This window comes from Helicoverpa armigera, chromosome 9 (assembly GCF_030705265.1).
Source record: "Helicoverpa armigera isolate CAAS_96S chromosome 9, ASM3070526v1, whole genome shotgun sequence".
In the NCBI taxonomy this organism is placed as follows: Eukaryota; Metazoa; Arthropoda; class Insecta; order Lepidoptera; family Noctuidae; genus Helicoverpa; species Helicoverpa armigera.
This window is the reverse complement of record NC_087128.1, coordinates 1938514-1962986: the sequence shown is the minus strand read 5'-3', so window position 1 is coordinate 1962986 and position 24473 is coordinate 1938514. Positions and strand designations below refer to the sequence as shown.

General features: G+C 35.9%; 1 protein-coding gene across 7 annotated transcripts in view; it reads right to left on the bottom strand.

Annotated features, from left to right (window-relative positions):
• LOC110372723 (uncharacterized protein) overlaps nt 1-24473 on the bottom strand; it is a 386544-nt gene that overhangs the window by 9043 nt on the left and 353028 nt on the right. For 6 of the 7 annotated variants that reach the window (XM_049839203.2, XM_049839202.2, XM_049839205.2 and 3 more), the window contains 3 exons: nt 14549-14639; nt 4150-4314; nt 287-452 (listed from right to left, as the gene is read on the bottom strand). In XM_049839203.2, coding sequence (XP_049695160.2) covers nt 287-452; nt 4150-4314; nt 14549-14639 — 422 coding nt within the window. The remainder of the gene's footprint in view (nt 1-286; nt 453-4149; nt 4315-14548; nt 14640-24473) is intronic. The other variant, XM_049839204.2, reaches the window with a different exon arrangement.

Below are 24473 nucleotides of genomic sequence, written 5' to 3'. Positions count from 1 at the left end.
TCAGGCGCAGGACCGCCATAAGCGTGCTATCCGATGCACGGGTGTATCAAACCACCAACTTTCAGACTACGGGCTGCTTTGTGAAATTGTCTAAAAACCACAAAGCGATTTAGGCCAGCCTCGGAAATCAAACCCGAGACCTCGTGCACAGCAGTCACGCTTGCGACCACTGGACCAAGGGGACAGTCAATCCAAATAGGCACTAGCATATTACTGACTATGACTATTATATGTGGTAGCAGTAAATAGAAGTGGAGGTAACATAGATCTTCGAGCCGTTTCTGACCTTGTAAGTCCCTTGGCGTGTGCGGCGTGAGCGGCGTGTGCGGAGTGGCGGGCGAGGGCCGCGGCACGGGGCGCAGCTGGCGCACGAGCAGGGCGCTCAGCGCGCGGTTCTGTGCCTCGAGCTCGCGGATACGGGCGCGCGCGCATCCCAGCTCTTCGCGCACGCTCTGGAGACAAATGACGCGGTTTTAGCGTATAACAACCTTGTAAAAGTACATTATATTCCAAAACATAAAAAAAAAACACATTTTCTGTCAATGGTTTAATGGAGGAGAAGTAAGTAGGTACATAATCAAACAAAAAATATTGATTTCCATGTTAAGATACTTATAAACTGGTCTAATTATAGCAAAATGTAGATATAACTTAAGGTATTCTAGCTACTCTGATGTTGCTATCTACGTTTATATAAACGCCAGCCTTTTGACAGCTTCAGAAACCTTTGGAACACAATCTTGTTATTGAGACAGCTAACTCATACTTTATTTTAACAAACTCAATGAACTCAACTAGAACTCACACTCAGCAGCTACTTCTGCGACACCACATCAACGAAGCAATAATTTTGAAAAAACCTTGTGATCTTAAACACTGCGTTTCGATAACCACAGACGCTGCGTTTTACAAGACGAAATTATAAGTACAGCCAAAACGTAGGGTGACGAAACTTTCTCAAAATACCTCCAAAAATCCCGAAATAACGTACAACGACTTCTCCTTCAACAGCTATCATTTTGAAACTTCTACCTACCCTCGCACCGGATCTCGTCAAAATGTCTTCGAAATAAACGCGCACATTTTAATTATACTTCATTAGTTAAATTAAATTCGAGTTGGGTAATTGACGGGGGTATATAGGGGGAAAACGGATACAAAATAAGGATGTTTCGGGATTTTGGGGACTCTTGGACGGTGCTATGGCAGATTTAGCGGGATACGGCCCTCATAACTTAGATGAAGTTGAGTTTAGTTTAGAACTTTGACCAGGATATATAAAGTTTTGCTAGCAGCTTAGTCGAGTTGAAGGAAACTGTAAACCTTAAATATGCGGTATAACATTCAGTATTTGAGAAGCACATATATTAGCCTAAAAAGAGATGCTACGTTACATAAATTTTGAAAAAAGTTATTTATTATGGAAAACTTGTAAATAATAATAAATCTTTAATTATAAAAAAATTATATGTGAAAGTGCCACAGGACCGCACAGTGACATAGTGCATAGTAAAGTGATACTAACATAGTTTTAAGTTGTTTATATACTAACAATTTTGTATAATATAATATGTATGTTAGTTATTAAGGTATATATATATATGGGCCAATGCAGCCTGAAAATAAAGGTATTTGATTTGATTTGAAAGGAAAATGTACAAAATTTTGTACCAAAAACCAATATCTGTATTAACATTCGAATGGATAACCTCTTCCTTTTTGGCAATTTTATGACATGAAATGTAGTAGGCGTATCCTCATGTTCTACCAAGTTTCTACTTAATAAATTCTAACTAAACCCATAATGCAGAAACCAAGCAAAACACAAAACTTCGCCAACTTTTAATAAATTTAATAAAGCGTAAATAATATTAATGGAGTAGAGTTATAAATTTTAAGTGATTTTCGTTGAGACAGTTAGACGGAGTAAGATTTAACTGTAACGGGTAATGTTAAGAAGAGGGGAGGGAAGATAAGTTTCTTTGAAGATAAAATGTTCAGGCGGCTGTCTGAAAACACTGTATTAATTACGTTGATTCAATTATTTTGACGACTGATACGTACACCAATCTTTGCATAGATTGTTTGGTACAGAGGTTGTTGATATTAATACTTAGTAATTCGATCACAAAAGGGCCATTTTTGAGTTGTAAATATTTTTAAGCTCGGTTATGCTTACAGCGTAAAACTGTAGAAACATTTATATAATAAAGCCACGTATTCACTGGGAAACAATGTTTCAGATACACAGTTTCTGAAACATCACGTAGAAGTTTACAGCAACAATGTTTCGGAAACTGCCGTCCACACCGTCAGATGTTTACAATATGTTTATTTGGCGTTTATAAACAAATGAAACACGCGTCCACACTTGTATGCACATGTTGCGCAACTGATTTGTTTCTGTGCTCCCCGCCACGGGTGGGGAGCTCAGAAACATTCGATAAACACGTAGTGTTTACAGAAACAAAATTATATGTTTCTGAAACAAAATGATTTGTTTCAGAAACACGTAGATTTTGTTTCTGAAACAGTGTTTATAAACAATTGTTTCTCAGTGAATACATGGCTTAAAAAATGAGACTTGGCAACTTACTTATGTGCTTTTCATTTGTGTTATTATAAAGTATCTTTTTCTTTATGCAATCATAGGTACATTTTAAAGCGTTCTGAAAAACTGTAAAGTACATATTATATGGGTGAATAAAAATTGACATTTAACACAACATTATACCTATATAAAATCAATGTAGAGTATAGATACTGCCGTATCGTATAGGTACCTAAATAATATTGTAACATCATCATCAAAGTTTACGTACTCAAAATTAGTGAAACGTAAACTAATACTCTTCCCCTTTCGTCTTTAACATGTCTCTAATTACTTGGGAGGTACAGGTCTTCAATATAACATACATATCTATATCTAGCTGTGAATTCAATAAAGGCGCATTCATCAACTCTAATCATCACATGACGTTAATTACCAGATAATATCCTTAATGTCAGCTAGAATTTACATGGCTGACTGGCTAATAGATTTAGAATATTGATGGAGATTAAGAGCACCAAGTTTCCTCGTAAATTACGTTTATGGCTCAAACTTGACCATTTGTATTAAAGTAATTTGGGATTTGCAATTTGAGTTGTTGAAAATGTAGAAGTTATTATTTAAGCACCTTAGTAATAAGCGTTAGATATTTCAGTTTGTGAGTAATAAATTAGGTATGCCTTGGTTCAGCCATAGGTACTAAACTTATTATGAATCTTTCAGCAGACCGCTTAATTATTAGAGCCGCAAATATTACCGTTGCTCCATATTTGATATTGTGAACTCCGATAGTAAAACACTCCACGGTGAATGAACATTTAACTACCAAAGTTTGTCATTAAAATTCTGCAGCGTTATGTGAAAACAGAAGCGTCAAACTTTGAAAAACAATCAAAAGCGGTTGTCGCTTGCAACCGGCGCCATCTTTATCAGGAAAGTTGGCGCCAAAACTACAACAACATGGCGGCCATTCACAAACTGGATTTAAACACAAACGGTCGCATTATCGGACAGATTATGCCCAGATTATAGTGGGCCAGGCCTTCTGAAATTATTACGGTGCCAGCTAAGGCCGAAGTGTCCCATTTCGTGCGATTTATGTGCGAATGTAGGCACCACATAATCCACGGACGCGGATACAAGGGCGACTATAATTATGAGAAAACAATTTCCGGGATGCATCTTAATGCCACCGGGGATTACGGTACACATTCCTCTTTTTTGCAGATTAACATTGCGGACTGTTGCTTTGTTTTATTTTAATGTTGTGAGGGACGCGTCCGGTTGGTCTCATCGAGTGACTAAAACATTAAGGCTAGCGAATTAAAAAAGGCTTCATTAAAATGGACCACAACTAAGAATGTAGAGGAAAGACTTGTTGTGTTCTACTAAATAACTCTTAATTGTCAACCTATAATTAGAGTGCGTATTGTTTTGGTGACCTACGTACTATTATTGTGCTCATCTGTGTTTATACTCGCTTCGACTTGCAACATCTTTGCATTCCAAAGAGTGAGTCAGTATCGGGTTAGTATGACAGTCATCACGTATCGACTTGCATTTCGTATCTGTGCCTTGTAAGTGCAAGTTAGGCTCACCTTCTGCGAGAGCAGTGCTCGCACGACCTGCTGGGCCACATCGTCGAGCCTTCGCTCGTGGTCGCCCGCGCCGAGCCCTGCCGAGAGCGTGGACAGCTGACTGCGCAGCCGGTCGTTCTCGCTGCCCAAGCTCGACAGCTGGCTCTGATAGTGCGCCGCAGAAGCCTGGAACAAGCGTCACCTTCAAGACCAGCCCCAAACATTTTTGGAGGCAGTTAAAAGCTGTTTTGAGGAGTCCGGACGAAGTAAACAATATTGTTTACGCGAATCTCTCTCCCGTTATTCAAATTTTGTTTTCCATCTGTTTATATTTCCTCCATAAATAAGGCGTGGTAATATCGCAGTTTAATAATAAACTTGACGGCCTTAAAGGAAAAAAACAAGCTTTCCTATCGCCCACAGCAATATTTTTTCAGTCTCACTCATCAAAACGTCACGGCCACTCTTGTCGTCAGAACCGCTTCACTAAAAAAATATCCCCGAAAAGGGACCATCGTTCACACTCTTAATTAAGCCAGAGTTCTCACAACAAACGAAACCAGTGTGAATTGACCCACTCCGCCCCCTCTAGTGTTCAAACGCAGAACCATTCACGGGCATGCCTATTTACGCTCACGGTTCTACTGATATTTGGCGTGATAGCGTTCGATTCAACTTAAAGGATTTTGAATCTTAACTGCTCAGAATTAAAGTGTATAATTAGTGGCATGAAATCGGTGTGAGGTTTTCATTAGTCATCAAGTGAGGGCGAGACAACGAATCTGTTTGTCTGTATGTCTGAAACAACACGCGGTTGATAAGCAATGAAAGGGTTAGGTTTGAATGGCTGGGCCCTTTCAATTTGGACATGCTTATAATTATGACTGCACGGTTTTACGTGGAAAAGTCTAGACTGGCATTTTATGAATTGGAGGGAAATGGAGTAATACTTACAAAAGATATTCGGGTGAATATTTTAATTAATAATTTGATATTTTGAATAATTTAACGTGTACAATCATTTCCATTTATGTAATTTTGAAACACTTTGGACGTCATCTGTCAAATGCTTTATGGTTTAATGTTTTTTTTTTTATATAATGAATGTAAAAAAGTTTGTATAGGTACCTATTTTTATCCAAAGAGATTTTTTGGAGTTCGTTGAACTTTTTATATATTTTTATTTGTATAAAAGTATGATGGGTAACAAACCTATATTTCCTATTTGTTTGCCGTATGATATCTAGAAACAAACATATCCGTATGTTTGTTTCCAAAACCGACATTTTAATTAAAATTCCACGTGATTGAGGGGCAAATCAAACGTGCGTTTATTTCATCATTGAATTATTTACCAAGAGCTGCCATTTAACCGCCTGCGCACTTAATTTAGTAAAATTAATTTATATTTTGAATTTCCAATGGAACCGCAGATGTTTCATGAGATCAGGTAATTAAAGTGAAGTGCCTGTTTGATTGGATTCCCATCGAACCGTCGAGTTTTACAGGATTCCATTGATATTCAGTTTATTCTATTAAGCTTAAGTATTTTTTTGTTAACACTCTTTAGTTGAAGTTTTTACTTTTTTACTTGGATGGTTTAATTTTTCAATCGTAAATATTTGTAGCTCTGTAAATATCGACGTAAATAACAGCTCAATATTACCGTTTTCTGGTCCTTTGCAGGACTTGTACAGAAAGCGTAAAAAAACAGTGTTGAATCACTAGCTTTCATAGCATTTCTTACACGTCAGTGCAAGAAAAACTGACCATTTATAAAACTGATTTATGATATCAATCACCGGCTAGCTATTACGCTTTCCTTAGTTTTATGTTTGGTAATAACAGCACAAGTTTGAGCATAAATCACAACCCTTTGCATAGCAGCTACTATTTGTCAAATGGTTTCTTTGTGTTTCTTGTTATAGCAATCGTTTTTTGTACAACAGGTAAAAGACAATATGATTATATCTATCTATACCAATGTAATGAAGAATAATATTTTTCAATATGGAGGATTTTTTTTTTTCTTTTTAAAGGCTCCGAAACTTCTAAACCGATTTTAAAAATTATTTCTTACACTAGAGGAGAGCTACACTATTCTCCCGAAACAGCGACAAAACAGCTAGTTAATAATATACCAGCTAAACGACACATTTGTTCAATAAATAAATATATGGTGACTAAAACACAGATATAGCCCAGATTATGACGACCACAAAACTGACACTAGCAAATCACACACACATTTAACCTAATTAAATTATCCACACCACCATGACAAGCGAAACCACTAATTAACAATTACACTATAGTTACATCAAAATTCGCGATTCACAAGATAAATGGTTTTCAGTAATCTGAATCGCGTTGATGCCGAAAATAGTCATTGTTTCCTAAGTATAGGAAGGCAGGGGCTTTCACCGAAGTGATTACATTTACGGCAATAACTAGAATTAAAGCTGGGTCATTAATCATGGCCTGCAGTGTAGACATCATTAGGTTTGTTCGGTCACGCGTCGTTGTTGGGGGCAAGTTACTTCTGTATATAACTGGAGTTTGGTGTTTTGTTGGTTATGTTATGGCTTGTATGTTGCTATTTTATTTTCAATTATTTTTGGACGGTACCACTTCCCACAACCGGATAATAACTCTCCTTCCTCGGCTCTAGGAAGACCGAAGGAACCGACATTTATGTATGTCGGTTCAGTAGTTTGGTGTGTATACCCGGCAGACAGGCAGAGTTACTTTTGCATTTATGATATAAGGGTTTCCACACAAAACTGCGATGCGCACCGCAGTTTTGAGCAGCAGTAAGTATGTAAATATCGTATTGAAATGAGAGAGAAAGTGATAGATAAGTTCACTTCAATCAATGGGACGTTCGGGAATGAATAATGACAAGTCTTCGTGGCAATAAATTGACATTAAACCATCGATATAGAGGTATATGTATAAACCAACTTTGGTCACTAAATAACCTTGCTTCCAAAGCCATAATCCAAAATCTAACTTATTAAAGTCTAAACTAATCCATGTCACCGATACACAAGCTATTAACTATACTATCAATAATTCATAGGAGCTACCGGTTTGGTTAATAGATGGCGCCACTGTGCAATTTAGCCGGATTATCCTATCGCTGGAATATGCGCAGACTTTAGCATCCTGTGACTTTAATAGCTACCTTGTGTGAGTGTGCATTGTTATACGAAACTGGGTAGTTTGATGTAAGGGATCTTGACTGGATTGATTTGCTATTGGATATATAATTTTCTGGAACAGGTATTAATCCAAAGTGTACCGACAAAATAAACGATAGTTTTCTTTTAAAAAATGTTTACGATCTATTTTCAAAGTAAACAGTTGTTTTAAGAAAATCGGACTTTCATGTTGTCGGCGAATTTGGGCCATTTTCTTTGTGTATGTTGGAATTGATCGTGGTCGCTAAACGTAAGATAGATCATTTTGTTATATGTAAAATTACCTACTGAGGTGAATTTTGTTTTGTTATTACATTTCTTATTCATACCTAATATTATGATATCTAGGTGTAACTTAAACATACAACGCACTATTCAAAGTACCTAATAGAAATATCTACTTTATCCTAACTTTCCTATGAAGAAAATAATATAAATAAATTACTAAAGCAAAACTATCGTCCCGCATAACATAGGACACGTACTAATTGGTTTCGTTAGCGCAACTATGGCGGGCTGCTAACGTAATTATGAAGATACCTCAAGCTCTGCCAGCCCCGTAATGAATAACTTGCTTGCAGTTAAAATGCAGCGGTTACGTTCCGAATAACGCAGATGCTGTGCTCTGGTAATTATTTTGGAATTCTCGTTTGGGTATTGTTGTTTTGTTTTGGATTTTAGGCAGTTAGAGATGGTTTCAGATTGTGTTGTTTAGATGGGTTAGATTGAGTAAGATTGTTCTGATTATAACTGTTCTGAAACAGTAATAATTTCTGAAAGTAATAGGGATAGTGGTAGGAAAAAGACCGAGAGGAACCAGTCCAATCACCGGAATCTAATCATCTTCGAAGGATCGTAGAACCGCAGTACCTATATGGAAACAGTCGGTTGACAAAATCGGGAGTCACACTCCAATTAAAAAAACATTCGATTAAAACTAACTTATTTAATCAAAAGCGATCAAGCAAGCATAAGATATTGACCAAGAAAGCTACTGTTCCAGAAAAACTGAAATAAACTAGCACTGTAGTTCACAAACAACATGTTACTAATATCCCAACATCACTACATAAGTAGCTAATGTTCAAACAAGAACCTCAAGTAAAAACTATCTTTATCCATAATAAGGAAAGAAAATGTCCAACAAAATAACAGATGCACATACCAAATAGGTCATCACTTAAATGGGGCATGAACTTAGTTTGTTTATCTACAGCTGTTTTCCTCTTTTTCCTACTTATATAAGATAATTTACCCGACATGGCGGCGCCAGTGGTAACAAACTGTGTCATTATGGCAACATTTTTAGTTGCCAATGACGTAAAAGGGAGATTTTGTATGGATTTGCCAGAATTATGGGTGGTTCTTTCAGTGTTGGGGTATGGGAGAGAATTATAATGATTATGCTCTTTGAACGAGTTTGGACACAATGGGCACTGGTCAACAGCAATAATAAAATAATATAATAAAGAGGAAACAATATTTGTTTGTATCTTATAAGCTCTGAATCTGCCAATCCGATTTGTTTTTTTTCACTGTTTGGAAGTTACACTACCTTCTGTGACACAGGCTACATTTTATGTAGACGAAGAGTAGATAGTTTCAACGGGACGCGACCGCGGATACAAGCAAGTATAAAAAATATTTTGGGTATGTAAGTACCGAAGTTAAAGTAGAGAATTATGTGCTAAGTAGTACACTTGTACCTATAGTAAGACGTAATCGGATTTGGCTAGTAGTAGGTCAAGCCGGCCTAAAATAGTTCAACCTTGCAACCTTGCGTGGCTTCTTTGTCAACATTATTTGTTTTCATGTAAAATAAGGCTTAAGAAATGTTCTATATTTAGTTGTATATTATAATAAGTCACAGATTAAATGGTGAACAATAAGGTGTGTTGTTTCTATAGCAGCAATTTATTTAAGTGTAACAGAAAAATGATATTTTAGCAGCAAAGAATAAGTTGTTGACTATGTTTCTTTAGGAGTCTTTAAAAACAATTGGCGTTTCAGTATTCGGCCATAAATACACCAGATACTTACCCTTTTAAAAATAATTATAGATACATAATTTTTATCTCACTTAAAAACTAGTATTTCGAACCCTTAAATAATTTCTATCACTTTTCCTAATCTCAAAAAACCTTAACAAGTAACATAACCGACTTACAGACAAACACAATTAGTGTGCTAGTGTAAATTCGTGGCTACCGGCGCCGGGGGGCACAACATGCACCCTAGACCCCCGACTGTGACCCGTGGGGTGCAGCGATTTTAAAGTAACGTGAGCAGATACGCTGGTGTTTAGAGTGGAAGTAATTTATTCAAGGTATGCATGTGTTTTAGCTTTGGGGTATTATGATAGTAATTTGGGCTAGAGTGAAACTTGTAGGTATAGGTTGGATCATTAGAGAAAGGCCTTGGGAAATTTACAATACTTTACTTTATTAGAGATTATATTCCAAATATAAATATACCAAGGTCTTTATTTATTCTGGGTTTTACTTAGGCAATTGTACATAATTGTTTTCTATTCTTCTGCAAATCTTTGACTATTCTGAGTTTCAAAATACCGTAGGTAAAATATGTTATGAAGAATGTTATTGATGAAATAACTGCTAGGAGAAGAAAATAATCAATACAAAGTAAGCGCTTAGTATTAATTTTAAAAGTCCCCGTAATTAGAATTACTTGACTATCACTTCGAAATAAAAAATGAGGGAATAAGAAAGAGCCAACATTTAAGAACTAGAAAACGTACCACTTGACAAGAATGTTTCCTACAAAGAATTATAACACAGTTCCCATGGCTTTAACACCACAAACAGACTAAACAAAGCTAACAAACGGTTCCTACACCCCATAGTTTTCCTAGAAAGTAAGGTCAGAGCTTAATTACCTCTTATTAACGGCAATCGTGATGCTAATGGGTTCAGAACTAGCAGTTTCAAGACAGAACGGTCACGAGGTAAGCTTTCTCAAGATAATTATTGTGTTGATATAGATTTATATTGTTTACGTAAAATCAATGTATTGAATGCAGTTTTAGAGCGCTTACACTTGGTGAGCTGTTTTGCTGCTCGGGTTTTCCGCGAAAAAATATGAAATTAGTCAATACTGAACTCTATTTGGTTATTGTATTTAACTTGAATTCTAAATAAAAAGTCAGTAAAAAAAATAAAATGCAAATTATCATCACCATTATTTTAAATTTGTTAAAACGTCCTACCTATAATTACATTTTACATATTATTTAAAATTTCATTACATATTATTTACCTATAATTACATATCTAACCAAATGGGATATAATTTTACCCAATACCACAATAACTGTTACAAACTTGATTGACCCATTATTTTAAGAAGTAGTAAAATTTTCTAATTTGTTTAAAAACTATCAAGTTTGTAAAATACTTAACCACATAGAGTATAGTTTCACCCATCATGAAGTCGCAAACATGAAACCTACACATTTATTAGGCAGCTTAAACTATCGATTTTTGAACCGCAACCCTATCCGAGTGCCCTCAGTAAATGCGCCCTTGCACTTCGGGAGGGTAGCTGAATTATTGTTTAGAGGGGGTGGCCTTTTAAAGCGGGAAACCCCAGCTATTGTGCATAGCCGATTTCCCGCTATCCGCCATTTTAATGTCCTTCCAGCGCTGTCTGTGGTGGTGTGAGTGTTGTGTGTAAGTGTGAAGCGGTAGCGATTAAGTAGTAGTTGATAGTTGGTTGGTTAGTTAGACTGGAAGACCGATACCAATATAGTTGGGAAAAGGCTAGGCAAGTGTTGTTAGTTAAAGAAGTAATTACGGTTGCACCATCACTACATATTATTAAAACACAAGTCTTCCGCCGCGTCTGTTCACGAAAAACTCAAAAACTACTGAATGGATGTTCAGGAGGTTTTCACCATGTTTTGGTATTTGGGAGTGTGGGGCGGGGCAGTAAATCGGACATCGTCTTAAAAAGCTGTTAGATAAACATTAATTTTACTTTTCTATTCTCAACATACTTATCCATACTGATATATGATGGTACCTATAAAACGAAAACTAGTTTTTATAAAACGTCCCCCGCCCATAACTTGCGCCGCGCATAATTTTTCAGTGTGTTTAAACATTAAGGTATGAACACATTCGTGTGTGTGATCGTTTCAAAGCTTTTATTACTGTGTTTTCTGTATTGTCGGACTGTCGAGCCTAAAGGGCAACCACTGTCATATTTAGTGCACAACTGCTCTTTTCAAAAAGGCTTTTAGATGAGTGTGCTTCAGGTTTTAGTTATGGTTGTATTGATTTTATTTCATCCTTTGTTCATTTCTGACGGGCATCACCCACTTCCTGAGGGAACTAGGTACTTACTCTAAATCCATTCAGTTGTTTTTGAGTGAAAGAGGAATAAATATACGAACTTTTATGATATTAGTAGGATTCTGTTCCAAATACTAATCCATAACAAGTGAATCTAATATAAGCGTGTTAAAAAAATACAAGTCACTATTCAGCCGTGATGGAAAACTTCATCAAAACCTTGCATTTTGTTAATTCATAGATGGCCTTTTTCAAAATGCAGTATCAACTGTCAATGTCACGCCAAAATACACTTAGCAAACCAATTTTCTAATTAGAAGGTACCACATAGTAAAACTCGACTCCCATAACACAGTATACATACATGTATAGATTACCTCATAAGTTAGTAAGTGATACTTAAACCATATTAAACTATCTGGGGTCTGTCAGTCCGTCATTTAGCAGTTATTACGAGAGAAGGGAGAGGTTTGTAATCTTCTCGGATGAGGCTTGAGTGTATCTTTGTTGTCATATTTGAAGGCGATTTTAGGGAAACACCTATGTACATAGTTTAAGTGTAGACAAAAATTGGTTTAGTGTTCTTTTAAATATTATGGTCATTTGACATGATAAATTAGTGAGGTATAAACTGTTAACAAACTTACTGCTATAATTATTTTTAATCCTGTGTACAAAAACCCTATAACTGAATAGGTACGTGTCCAAACTGAGAGCCTCAAACAAGAAAACAGCAACAACAAACAAGTCTCGTTCCCAAATGGGATAGGCGTTTAGCGACATTAAACAGCATTTATCGACCAGAGGGGGACACGCGATCATTTTTGGATTATAACTGCTCCAGATAGACGAATTAATTAACGAAACAACCAATATATCTAGATCCCTGTCACTCTGCAAGCTCTCTTTAATTTCGCCATTATTCTTTGATCGCGCCGGGGTGAGGCGGCTCAATCCGGTTACAACTGGTTTGTACCGGTCATAACTGGACGTTCTTTGAGGGATTATGGTCGAAGTGTTTGAGGGGATGAGAAGTTTTTGCGTAATTAGTGGTGCAAGTGTGTTTCTTGATAAGTGCAGTGGGGGGCACTAATGGGTGCTATGTAAGAGGATTATTTTTGGAGACCATAAAATAAGGTGTTAAAAGAACGTTGGGAATCATTGCAGATTTCGAGAAAATGGCGACAGCAGTCGATTGAAAGGCGAATGAGCAAACTGATCTTACAAAGAAGTTGGAACTATAAGTTCGTTCAATCGAATACGCATCCATAGATAGTCAAAATAAAATCCAAGAAATGCCGCACACATTTCCAACAAATATGAAAAGTACTTCCCATTTCGAAGTCTGACCGTATAAAAAGTTAAAAGACGATAATATTAAAGCGTAGGGGTTGCACAATGGCGTGCCAGGTACAAAATATCATTCAAAAAGTGACGGGAAATGGAAAAATCAAAATTCTCATCCGCCATTCAAAACAGATACCTGTGACGTGGAACTTGGAGGGGAAACATACAATGACCGACACTGTAACGAACGAAGGTAGTCGGAATTTTGTACCTTTTTAATATAAATGCGAACTGTTAAAGGAAAAAGATGCAGGTAAAATGGGAAATGGTTTTAATATGGAGTATGTGCAGACGTTGGTCTTTTTGGAAATATAAGTCGTGAAGTTTCTTGGAGGTACCTAGTATTAACGAACCACTTCAGAATGTGTTTTTCTGTATTATGTTGAAACTGTTTACTAGAGATATAATTTTGATTATGAGTAATGTGTGTAAAATATGATATTCCTATCTCTGGTAGCTCTAGTAGGTAAATCATCAGACAGGCATGTATTGAAACCGCATGTATATTATTACTCAGTACATTCAGCAAACATTAGTAGCAGCATTTGTACCTAATGAATCTTAGATACAATGAGGTAGTAAGTTCCTATTAGATAGAAAATATTCTGAGGTAATGTCCCGACACAATGTAAAAAACAACCATTGAAAATGACACAGTTGTTAGATTTTAAAGAATATCTCATGCCCCGTTAGTTTTCTATACATTTTAATACAGCCTAAAACCCTGTTAACGGTTGAAATCTGATCGGAAACAAACAACGGATGGGAGAGTCCATTGTGAGTCCATCTCACTTACCCCAACTTCAAAAAATGGGGGAGAGAACAATGCAGCTAGCAATAATGAAATATTTTGAATATTTGTATTTGATTCCTCTTATAAAGTCTATATTAGAACACCAGTATAAGACCCTTTGATAGACCATTCTAGCACCAATCTTAAGGACCGTAAGGTTCATTTTGCTTTACCTAAGGGAATTTGTGAGGTCTTCCCTGAATTTTTAATTCTACAGTTTAGAGGATATTTGTTCAGGAACTCGTGCTATGAAGATAAGTTTTTTTATTTGTATTTTATGGTTTGATATACGTGTTTCGTCGTAAAGTTCGCCTGACTGGCTGGAGAGTGCTGTGGTTCGGGAAACGATTTTGGTATATATTGGAAATTTTACTACAGGCTCTTGGCACTGGATTTTCGGTCCATATATATGCATGCATGAAGTCGGTGACCATAAAATAAAGTATTGGAAAATAAGAGATGCCAATGAATTTGGATTTCAGCCACATTGAGTGCAGTTGAACTCTCTGTTTATCTAGTCTGACGAAAGGATTTACAGTCTAAACCTTAATAAGTCATTTTAGGACTAAGAAGATATTGATTTCACGTAAATCGTATACTCATCGTGCACAAGATCACTTTATTAACTCCACTAAGTCAAAGCCGACCTAATTGAAATTGAACTCTAGCTCCTATCAAATATGTCTCAAACTACCATAACATCCTAGTGTAGTTTGGTTTCCCGTGCCATTGAACTAGTGTGCCTTAGATTTAGTGGTGCTCACCTCGAGTGCTGATGATAAGGACGCCTTCTCCTGCTTTAGAGTTTCCACGCGGCTCTTGTATTGTAGCAGCGATCGCACTGTCTCCTCCATCCTGGAACAATTGAAAAATACATTATGAGCATTGGTATAGTTATCGGCACGGATAATGAGCTCTCGGCGGAAGAGTGGGGATCGCTTTGCGCACCGTACACTTATGGCAATAAACCAATAAATCACTTCTGCGCAGGTGAAGGTCAGGGCTCAATATCCTTGCCGATGATTATATATGGGTGGTCATGGTCATCTAGTGGTCATAAAACCAGTGAGTACGAGGATATGGGTTCAATTCCAGGTCAGGCTACTACGAATGAGTAACTGTGAGGGGAGTAAACCTGGAAGTTCAGATATACATGTGGTTATTTTTATATTATCGTAAACACAGCAGTAGAGCCTATTTTAAAATGTGTTGTATTGGCTATCAACACTATTAGTATATGTAGATATTGAACCTACAAACTTCAACATTTCATGAATTACAAGGATTAGACTACCTATCGTTTTTTCTGGCAATATACCTGTAACCAAAGGTTGTCACTACAAACTTCTGAACTTAACTTACAAGGGTATATTGACGAGCTAACTTTGACATAATAACTTCAAGGGCATAAGTTTCAGATAACGGTCGTATGAAATACTCGAGCTAGTCGGCTAGTCTGGCAAGTTGTTAAGTCGCACGTGCTTCGAATATAAACGTGGTATTCACTTATACTCCTGTAATCTACACTAATGTTATAAAGAGAAAACATTTTGTTTGTTGGTACCCTTAAGGCTCCGAAAGAACAGAACTGATTTGCGAAAAGCGAAACCAACCCCTTGAGTGACCTAGCTAGGCGATAGTTTACACGGGATGCTAGTGAGACCACGGGAAAACGGCTAGTAATATCATAAATAATCATAACAAAATATTGTTCTTGTTCAACATCAACTCAAAACAAATCTTACAAAATACAGAAGTAAACAAGAATCTCAAATCGGATTTCCTAACTCTCAATTAGAATAAGCGTAAACACCCTGAATTATGAAAACTCCCATCGCTAACCACAATGTTGCCACTGTTTTAATCTCAGAAATTAATCAACGTCGACTTGCAATTTTAATACTTAATTCTGCCGAAGCTGTATTAAGGTTTTACATCACAAAAGCAGAGTCCTTCAAAGCCTTCTTAGAAGATAATTCCTGAAACAAAAACCCCTCGAAATGATTATTCCACCCTCTTTTAATTATTAATACACCGTTGAGGGTAAGATTACGGCATTAAGGGAAGTAAAGGGTATTACAGGGCAACACTAAATATTACGTTTAGTAACCCGAGAACCGGTCAAATGACTGAGCAAATAGACCTGCAGTTATCTAAACGGCTTCGTTCATTAATGTCATTTGAACGAATGTAATTGGGATGTTTTTGGCGTTAAAAACCTTGTCATTGAATAAGGTATGTGTTTTGGCTTGAAAACATGTTTAGATGAGTTCGCCTTTTCAGTTTGTATAAGTATTAATCTTGAGATCTATTTGTAGTTAGTTAATTCAGGAAAAGTTTCTTGGCAGGGAGTAGGAAAGTACTATTAAAAACCAGCTTTAAAAATAGCATGGCTTTTGTTCAAAAATTCCAAAAGAATCCTTGCTCCTTACAATTGAAGAATTGGGACAATCCGCGCTTGGTCGGCTCTCTATTATTAACTCGTTTCAAAATCCTTTTATTATAAAACTGGCAACTGAATCTATTCCACAGATACTGAATAATGGAACTTTTTCAATAACTCTGAATAAAATGAGTTCTTTGCACCCGTTGTAAGATATTATTCTTTTTTTTTTCAAACTGGCAACACAGTATCGTTTGATTAGAATTTTAAAGTTCTAGAACGTTGTGTTCGATTTTTAATATCGTCGGATTGGTTTGATTAAAATTTTAGAATTTGTTTTTTAATAAATTGAAAGCTTAGGAATAATTTTAGACAAAGTGAATTCATAAAAGAAAATATCTTTTTTTGTGTACGTCAGAAGTTTTTACAAGAACATAGTTTTTATATGTTTAAAATGCAATATGTTACATGAAATCAAAGTTGTTTATTATTTTTCCTGTAGCTACGAATCAAAGACAGCAAATAACACAAAAAAGTTCAAAATCACACCTAAAATTTAAAACTAACATAAAATTAATCATCCAAAAAAAATAATTTCAGTTGCATCAATTGAACCTTTTCGTATTTCCCACGTGGCGTCTATGTTTCGGGGGTCGAAAACCTTACCAAACCTTATTACAGGGTAATTTAATGTTTTGTTTTTTTTTCGACGGTGTTTTTTTTTACGTGGCCAGTGTTTTACTGCGGCTAGTCACGCGGGTATATCGACCAGGGTGTGGACCTATTTTTGATTAATAAACCTCCTTACATGTGTTTTTCAGGGAAAATTTTTGGGAACTTGTTTTGGTTTCAATGAAAATTGGTTGGTGATGATAGTTGGGGGTTTGTAGGTGATGATTTAAAGGCTAGGATACTTTAAAGTAGTTACAGCCAAAACTAATACAATCTGAATCAGTGGCTTGGCTCTCAGTATTCTATGTATTTGGTGTTATGCTTAATAGAGGAGGCAAGAATTGATATTATTTGTATAGGGCAATGTCAAAGTTGTACCTTTAGTAAGTAAAACCACAGATATAATATTGGTAACGGCTGTACTAAAAATCATAAAAAGACTATAAAAACCTCAGTAAACAATTAGCATTTTTCCCGAAGCTAGCCAAACATGGCGACTGCGTCCCCTGCCTCCCCTGTCGCGACAAATTACGTCGCATTCAACCCTTGACCAGATGAGAGCTCGTAAATCTTATCTATTAAAACCTGTGTCGGTGGGTATTGTGGTATGGTACAAAGCATGGGATCATAAGCGATTATGACTTTCATGTGTTATATATATGTATGTTTTATTATTGGGTTATTAAAGTATGTGTTGCAAGGTTCAGAACTGTCAGGGAGATCATCATAATTGAGATACCTTGTAGTACAGTGTATATCAACAGGAATTTGGAAACGGGGACAGGTCTTGAGCCAACACAGAAGTGGGTAGCAAAAGTCAACATTCTTGAATAGTATTACCATCTTACATAGACTTGACTTGATTATATTTTCATAACTTACAATTTATTCAGCATGAAAACAAGTCTTCTACATTTTATTACAGACAGGAAGCCAGCCCCAACATAGTTGGAAAAAGGCTCGGGAGATGGTGACCTAGTATATATTTACATAGAATTTTTGTAATCTTCGTTTTTCGAAATCGCTCTCACTTGTATCTTGTCCCTCCGCACCCCTTTATCGACGTATCCGCGTAAACGCGCGGATTACATTCGAGCCACGCTCCGCATTGTCGCCGCTCGGACACTAATGCACAAGTAATAACTCATTGTATACGATTTAGGCGGGCTGGGCGGACGCATCATATGCAAATTTTTGTGTAGGTAGTAGGAAAAACGCTGAATATTTTTTGGTTTTAAAATTATTTGTGAAAAATGTTTTGTGGTAGGTACACGCGTTTGAGTTTTTGAATGTTGCCTCTATGGTTATTGGTCAAGTCTTGAAGTGATTAAGTTCTGATTTCTATTATGTTATGATTTTATGGCTAATCGTATAAGTTTATTTCATATACCTGAAGTGTCACATATTTCAATAGTCTTATCAGAAAAGGGTCAGTCATTGATAACAAAAGGAAACTACATACTTTTGCCGTAACTTTAAAACAGTGAAACGTATAAGATTTTGTGTCTACTGAGTTGTATAATGTAACTTCATACAGAAAGTATCCAAGAAAGTCCAGAGTTAGTGTTTACTTTGATAACTCGCGAACATTTTGAAATAAGTTTCGTGAGACGACTTATAAAAGTTCAGCTTAGTTTTAAAACGAGTAAAATGTTTTAGTACACTTTAGAGAACTTTTTTGTTGTTTCTTTTTGAGATGAAAAATTAAAGTAGGTCTCGTAAGACTCCTTATAGTTAGGAATTTCTGTTTTCTGCGCGCTACTCAGGGGATTTGACGTTATGACAACTCCGGTAGTCATTTTGTACTCCATGTATCACACCATCGATTAAGAAGAGGGTGTTTTTGAGTTCATCAGTACGTTCCATAATCGTTTTAAAAGGGTGTCTTCTATAATCTATTTTAAACTCATCTTATCACTTCTAGAGATTACAACCACGCTTTTCCTGCCAAAATATGAGCCATGCATCAATAATGATTCTAAAGCCTCCATCATGAGTACAATCTTCATAATTTAGGAGCCCAAAGTGAGGATCTTATCTCCTTATTAACACAAAAACCGAGCCACGAACTTCATCATCATCAAGCCAGCACTTCTTGAATATTCAACCTCATTTTTAAGCCTCCAAAATTTACCTTGATAAACGTTTTGTGGGCCGCATAATTTACGCCTCGCCTGCTAAGACTACAGACTGAAGATTTTAGTTGGCCGACAGTTTGTTTGGGCACATAAATCAGTATGAAGATTAATGGTAGTATGCTGATTGCAAAGTTCAGGTATTTAGCCGTGTCTGATCGACTGAAAACTTTGATTGGAATCGAGATTTTCTGATGGCACTGCAGCCAGCCTGCGGATGTAGTTTTTGCTAATTTTTTCCTTTATTATTTAACGTTTCCTTTTGTATTTGTAAATAAATAGTTTAAATATGTAATATCAATTAATACATCCATATTTTATACTAATATTACGATAAATTTATATGTATATTATAAATGCAATTAAAGATTGCAAACCTTCGGAGAAAAAATGCTACCTTCTGGTCAACTGACGCCCGACTGTTTAGTCTGCCGTATACACTCTTACTTAACTGTAGGTATAAGCTTGTTTAGGTATATGCCTCAGTGTAAGCGATGATGTAAATTTTTAATAAAAGGCAAACGCAAGTGGGTGGGACACCTGTGTTTGTGATGTGTATTGACAGTTATGTTTTTTTGAAGGCACTGCGGTGTGAGGGGGTGAAATGAGGGTGAAATGGAGTGTGTTTGGGCTGAAATAAGGTGTTATTCTGTTAGTGAAAGTGATGGAAAATTATTATCGCTTGTTAAATATAGTTACGCATATTATAATTTTGAAAACCACTTTCTCTAATGTTATAAATTATATGTCGTAGTAAAATCTTTACAAAATATTTGTGCAATAAATAGCAGGCCATAGAGTTTGACAATCATAATAAACAGAAAGTAAGAAAATATCTATATTTTTATTACCAACCAGTACACCAATAGCACAATATTTCTTATACCCATTAAGTTTATCGTAGGTACACATAATCCTACCAAGACCTACAAAAATTTCTCCCGATCGTCAGCATTTCCCACAATTCACGCGGTGGTCAGCAGTATTGGCGACCCAATACATAACAGTTGGGCGCCATATTTCTTTCCGCGACACCCAATTAGAGTGGCTGCGATAACGAGAGGTCAGGCTCAGGATTGCGGAGACCTTTTGTTCAGATGTGGATATAATTATAGGTACCTATAGGCGAGAGTTTTAGAAAGAATAGTAAAAGAGTAATACCCAACACTTGCAAGCATATCTTCCAAGCGGTTTTGCTTTGTGCTCACTCGGATAAAAAGTAGCTTAAGGTCTGCCAATAGATGGTTCCTGAGCTAACGGCGTGTAAGCAAACAAACTCTTCAAGCTTTTTAATATTAATCCAGAAGTTGCGGCCATGACGATTTTGATTTTAATTTATGTCTCAAACAGCTTAGAGACGAGTAGCAAAAGTGGGTGTATTTAACGCACAGTAGCTTTTTTTATAAGCCCGGAATGTGAGAAAACCTTGATGTAAAATATGCACGACAAGGGACTCCCGGTTTAATTTCCCATCTGATGAAAACTAAATGTCTTAACCGAATTAAAAATACATTTCAACAACCCTTCTCCCTGCCTATGAATAACTGAACACTCTAATATATAAGAAATATTGCGTATAGAATCCAGTACTTAAGATATAACACATACCTCTTCTTGAAAATAAAATATGGTATCTTCAGTCTCATTATTAAGGGGTATATAATAACCGCTGCATAATTACTAGCCCCAATATATCGGGTGTGTCGTTCATAATCACATTAAATGAAATGCGTTAATATACTGGTTAATATATGTCGATTAACAGAAATAAAAAAGAAATATACGTAAAAATAAAAAAATGAATTTTTCAAACAAAGTAAATAGAATAAAAATGTGCGAAAATTAGAACACCATATAAAAGTCAGTCATTACAAACAACTGAAATTCTCCCTTGAAAACTGACAGCTGTCAACTAAGCAAACCATTCGATACTCCCAACTTTATCTTAACTTTTACACATGATGTTGTAAATTATAAAAACGAAAAATGACTCCTGTGATTAAACCACTGAATGGATTAGGTAATTTTTTTTACAATTCGCCATAGAATATCATAAAGTATATGTGATAGGATTTAATGTGATTATGAACGACACACTCTGTATATTTATTAAGGTAGCAAGTTATACCAAAGCCACATAAACGCTTTTTTGGTGGTTGTTCCTAAATCTTTATATCACAAAATCAAAAATCAATTTATTTTATAACTTATTTTTCTATAACTGATATAGGACAGTACCTCATTTCAACACCTTCAATATATTTCTTCACCTATTACTGGAGAAAATGATACTACAAACATTACCCCCATTTCCCTTTTTGTTCTTTTATTCTAGACGTAATGTACTACCACTTCAGGGAATTCAGCGATGTGTTATAATTCAGTAGTAAGGTTTGTAGGTCGGGACTGAATGCCAAGCAAATGCCACGAGGTCAAGGCGAGCTAACATTTCGTTTATCGTTAGAGTTCACTACAAGTGTGTTAATGTTCACGGTTTTTTTGTAGGAAAATTCTAGAAGTTTTTGTGGGGTTATGATTACCGATAATTTTATATAATTTTGCATGGAATTACTCAGTAGTTATGAGGTATTTTTAAAGTTGTCAAAGTTAAGTCAAAAATAAATAACTTTGGCTGTTCACTTTATATTCGAACGAATAAACTACTGAAAAGCAATATGTCAATTTCATAAAGATATTCTCATGAAGAAGCTAAAACCCGTATAAGTTCACCATAATGTAAAGGAAAAGCGATTTTATTTAGATTTATTGAGTCTTAGCCTCGACCAGCTATCTATTGTCCTGTGTATGAATATATATTCTAGAAGTTCTGGACAGTTCTTTACAAGATTTACTTTAAAATATGTTACTTCGGTTATAAATTAGGATACAGGAAGATGTGAGTGAGCATCTCATAACTTTTATGACATTTTGTCAGTTATATTTAATTATGTAGATACCATTGTTATCCCCTGACCTGTACCCCAGTATTCAATCAAACAAAAACCGACCAAAACACCAATTAAATAAAGCATCAATTAGTCTAAAACACAGGTACATTTTCAGCGCTAGAAAGGCGATTAAAAGCCGTCGTGTAACACGGTTTCTGCCTACAGAGAACAATGTGCGCACAATACCGCGGGTGTAAGCCCATTGCGCTGTGGCGCACGCTTTTAGCTCAAGAGTGTAAGGGTGGGGTTGTAATAACCGCGGTTTTTGAGTGACTTTAGCGGAAAGTTCAATAACTTTAAGAACACCAATCCTTTACATGGATAAAGAATTGATGTTTATCCTTTGGCAAAAAATATAAAATAACTTGTCTAATCAATTTCATAAGCCCAAATGTAAGGAAGATATAACTCCTAGCGATAAGACTGCTTATTGTGCCATATACTTCATTACTGTAAGATTAAGATGTACGAACATCAGCGCAAGGCTGACTGTGCTTTTAAATATACTTTACTCCCCCTCTTTGTACTTGTCTTGTATTGTCAATAAATGTTTTCCCTCCTTTTTCTTATTTTTTTGTACTCTGCATAAATATGTACGCACAATAAAGAATAATTATATTTAAAGTTATAAATGAATAGGTTTAAGTTACAAGTAGAGGTACATATTAATGACAGAAAATCCTCGTCATGTCTACGCCACAACTCGCTACCGCTCATGCCTCACACCGCGTCTAAGCTACACCGCTGACTCAGTATATTGATGTAACCGATAAGCGTTTTATGAGGCGCACATGTGCCGCTTAACAACACCTGTAAATTACTTTTTGTACACAACATGTACATGTGTACATGTAGGCTTATATGTGTTAGTGTAGGCTTGTATGTGTTAGTAGAAGCTTGTCGTAAATCTTGTGGATGAAAATTGAGGCAAGATTTTGTATGGAGACAAGTATATTACGCTTTACATATGGAAAAATGTCGACCTAGAGGTACTTTTTGTTGGTGTTTCGTAGTTTGAGTTGAAAAGAAAAAAACATATTTTGAATTTAGAACAATCATATTCTTAGTAGTTGGAACAACTGACTTTTAGTTTGACGTAGGCAAAAATTCCGAGGCAAGGGATACACAATATACACTCTTTTGCAAAAAAAACGGGCACCTATGCGAAATCTTAGTTTTAAGGACTTTACGTGTATTTCAAAGGGTTTTAATGATTGTAGTATGTTTCTAGCATCAAAAGAGTTAGCCAAGCATGCGTGAGAGTGTATTCTAAATTTGAATTTTGTAAAATTGCTAAGAAATTGGTTAAACCTCGTTTTGGACTAATTGCTGGCAGAAAGTTCGTCGGTGTTTTGAAAAGTTTTTGGAGTGATTTTCAAGAAAATGATAATGCAGTTTTAATTAATGATTATTGTACTTTTTTGTTAGATCAAAACATTTTTGAAAAACTATGCGTATTTGATAAAATTTTCACCTGCTCTAAATGGGCTATGCTGATGATTGATGGCAATGTTAAGAGTTTCGGTATTTTAGTGTAAAGCGTTCTATTGCTTAGGTATTGTACCCACGTGTTTTAAAATATCGCTTTTTCATAAATAAACACTATTTAGAAGAGTATCAGTACCTTTGGCTGCGACAAAACCAATTTAAAGTAAGCAGTGCCGATCACAACCCGTCTCCTATCGGACTTTGACATTTTTAAAAGTCTTTAAATTCTACTAAATTCAGAAAATAGCGCATAGACTGTGAGCACGAGGTCTTAAGGTCTCGTAATCGCTGATTTTTAAACAACCTCGCCTCTTGGGAAACTCCGTAGACCTCTGAAGATCTATGAGTCTGAGTGTTCGAATAGCGTGTTTTCATCCCACGGATATTTTATTAAATAAACTTGCCTACAATGAGATTTTCTGGCATCTGCAGCACTTTCCTGCTTAAATCATAACAATAATTGGCTATCTGCTCATTTCTTAAGAAACATACGTTTGGCCAATAATTTTGAATTTTTGACTCCCTTTCAGCTAAATCGTCGTTTAGTAACCCGATACCTATGGAGTTAGCGAGAGCTTCAACGGGGCAATAATTTGACTTTTTAGATAGCTTTAACCCTCCTCATCATTTTTCATGTGGTTAATTTTAACATTTATCACAAAATTTGGTATTTTTTAAATGTCAAAGTCCGATAGGAGACGGGTTGTGATCGGCACTGCTTACTTTAAATTGGTTTTGTCGCAGCCAAAGGTACTGATACTCTTCTAAATAGTGTTTATTTATGAAAAAGCGATATTTTAAAACACGTGGGTACAATACCTAAGCAATAGAACGCTTTACACTAAAATACCGAAACTCTTAACATTGCCATCAATCATCAGCATAGCCCATTTAGAGCAGGTGAAAATTTTATCAAATACGCATAGTTTTTCAAAAATGTTTTGATCTAACAAAAAAGTACATTAATCATTAATTAAAACTGCATTATCATTTTCTTGAAAATCACTTCAAAAACTTTTCAAAACACCGACGAACTTTCTGCCAGCAATTAATCCAAAACAAG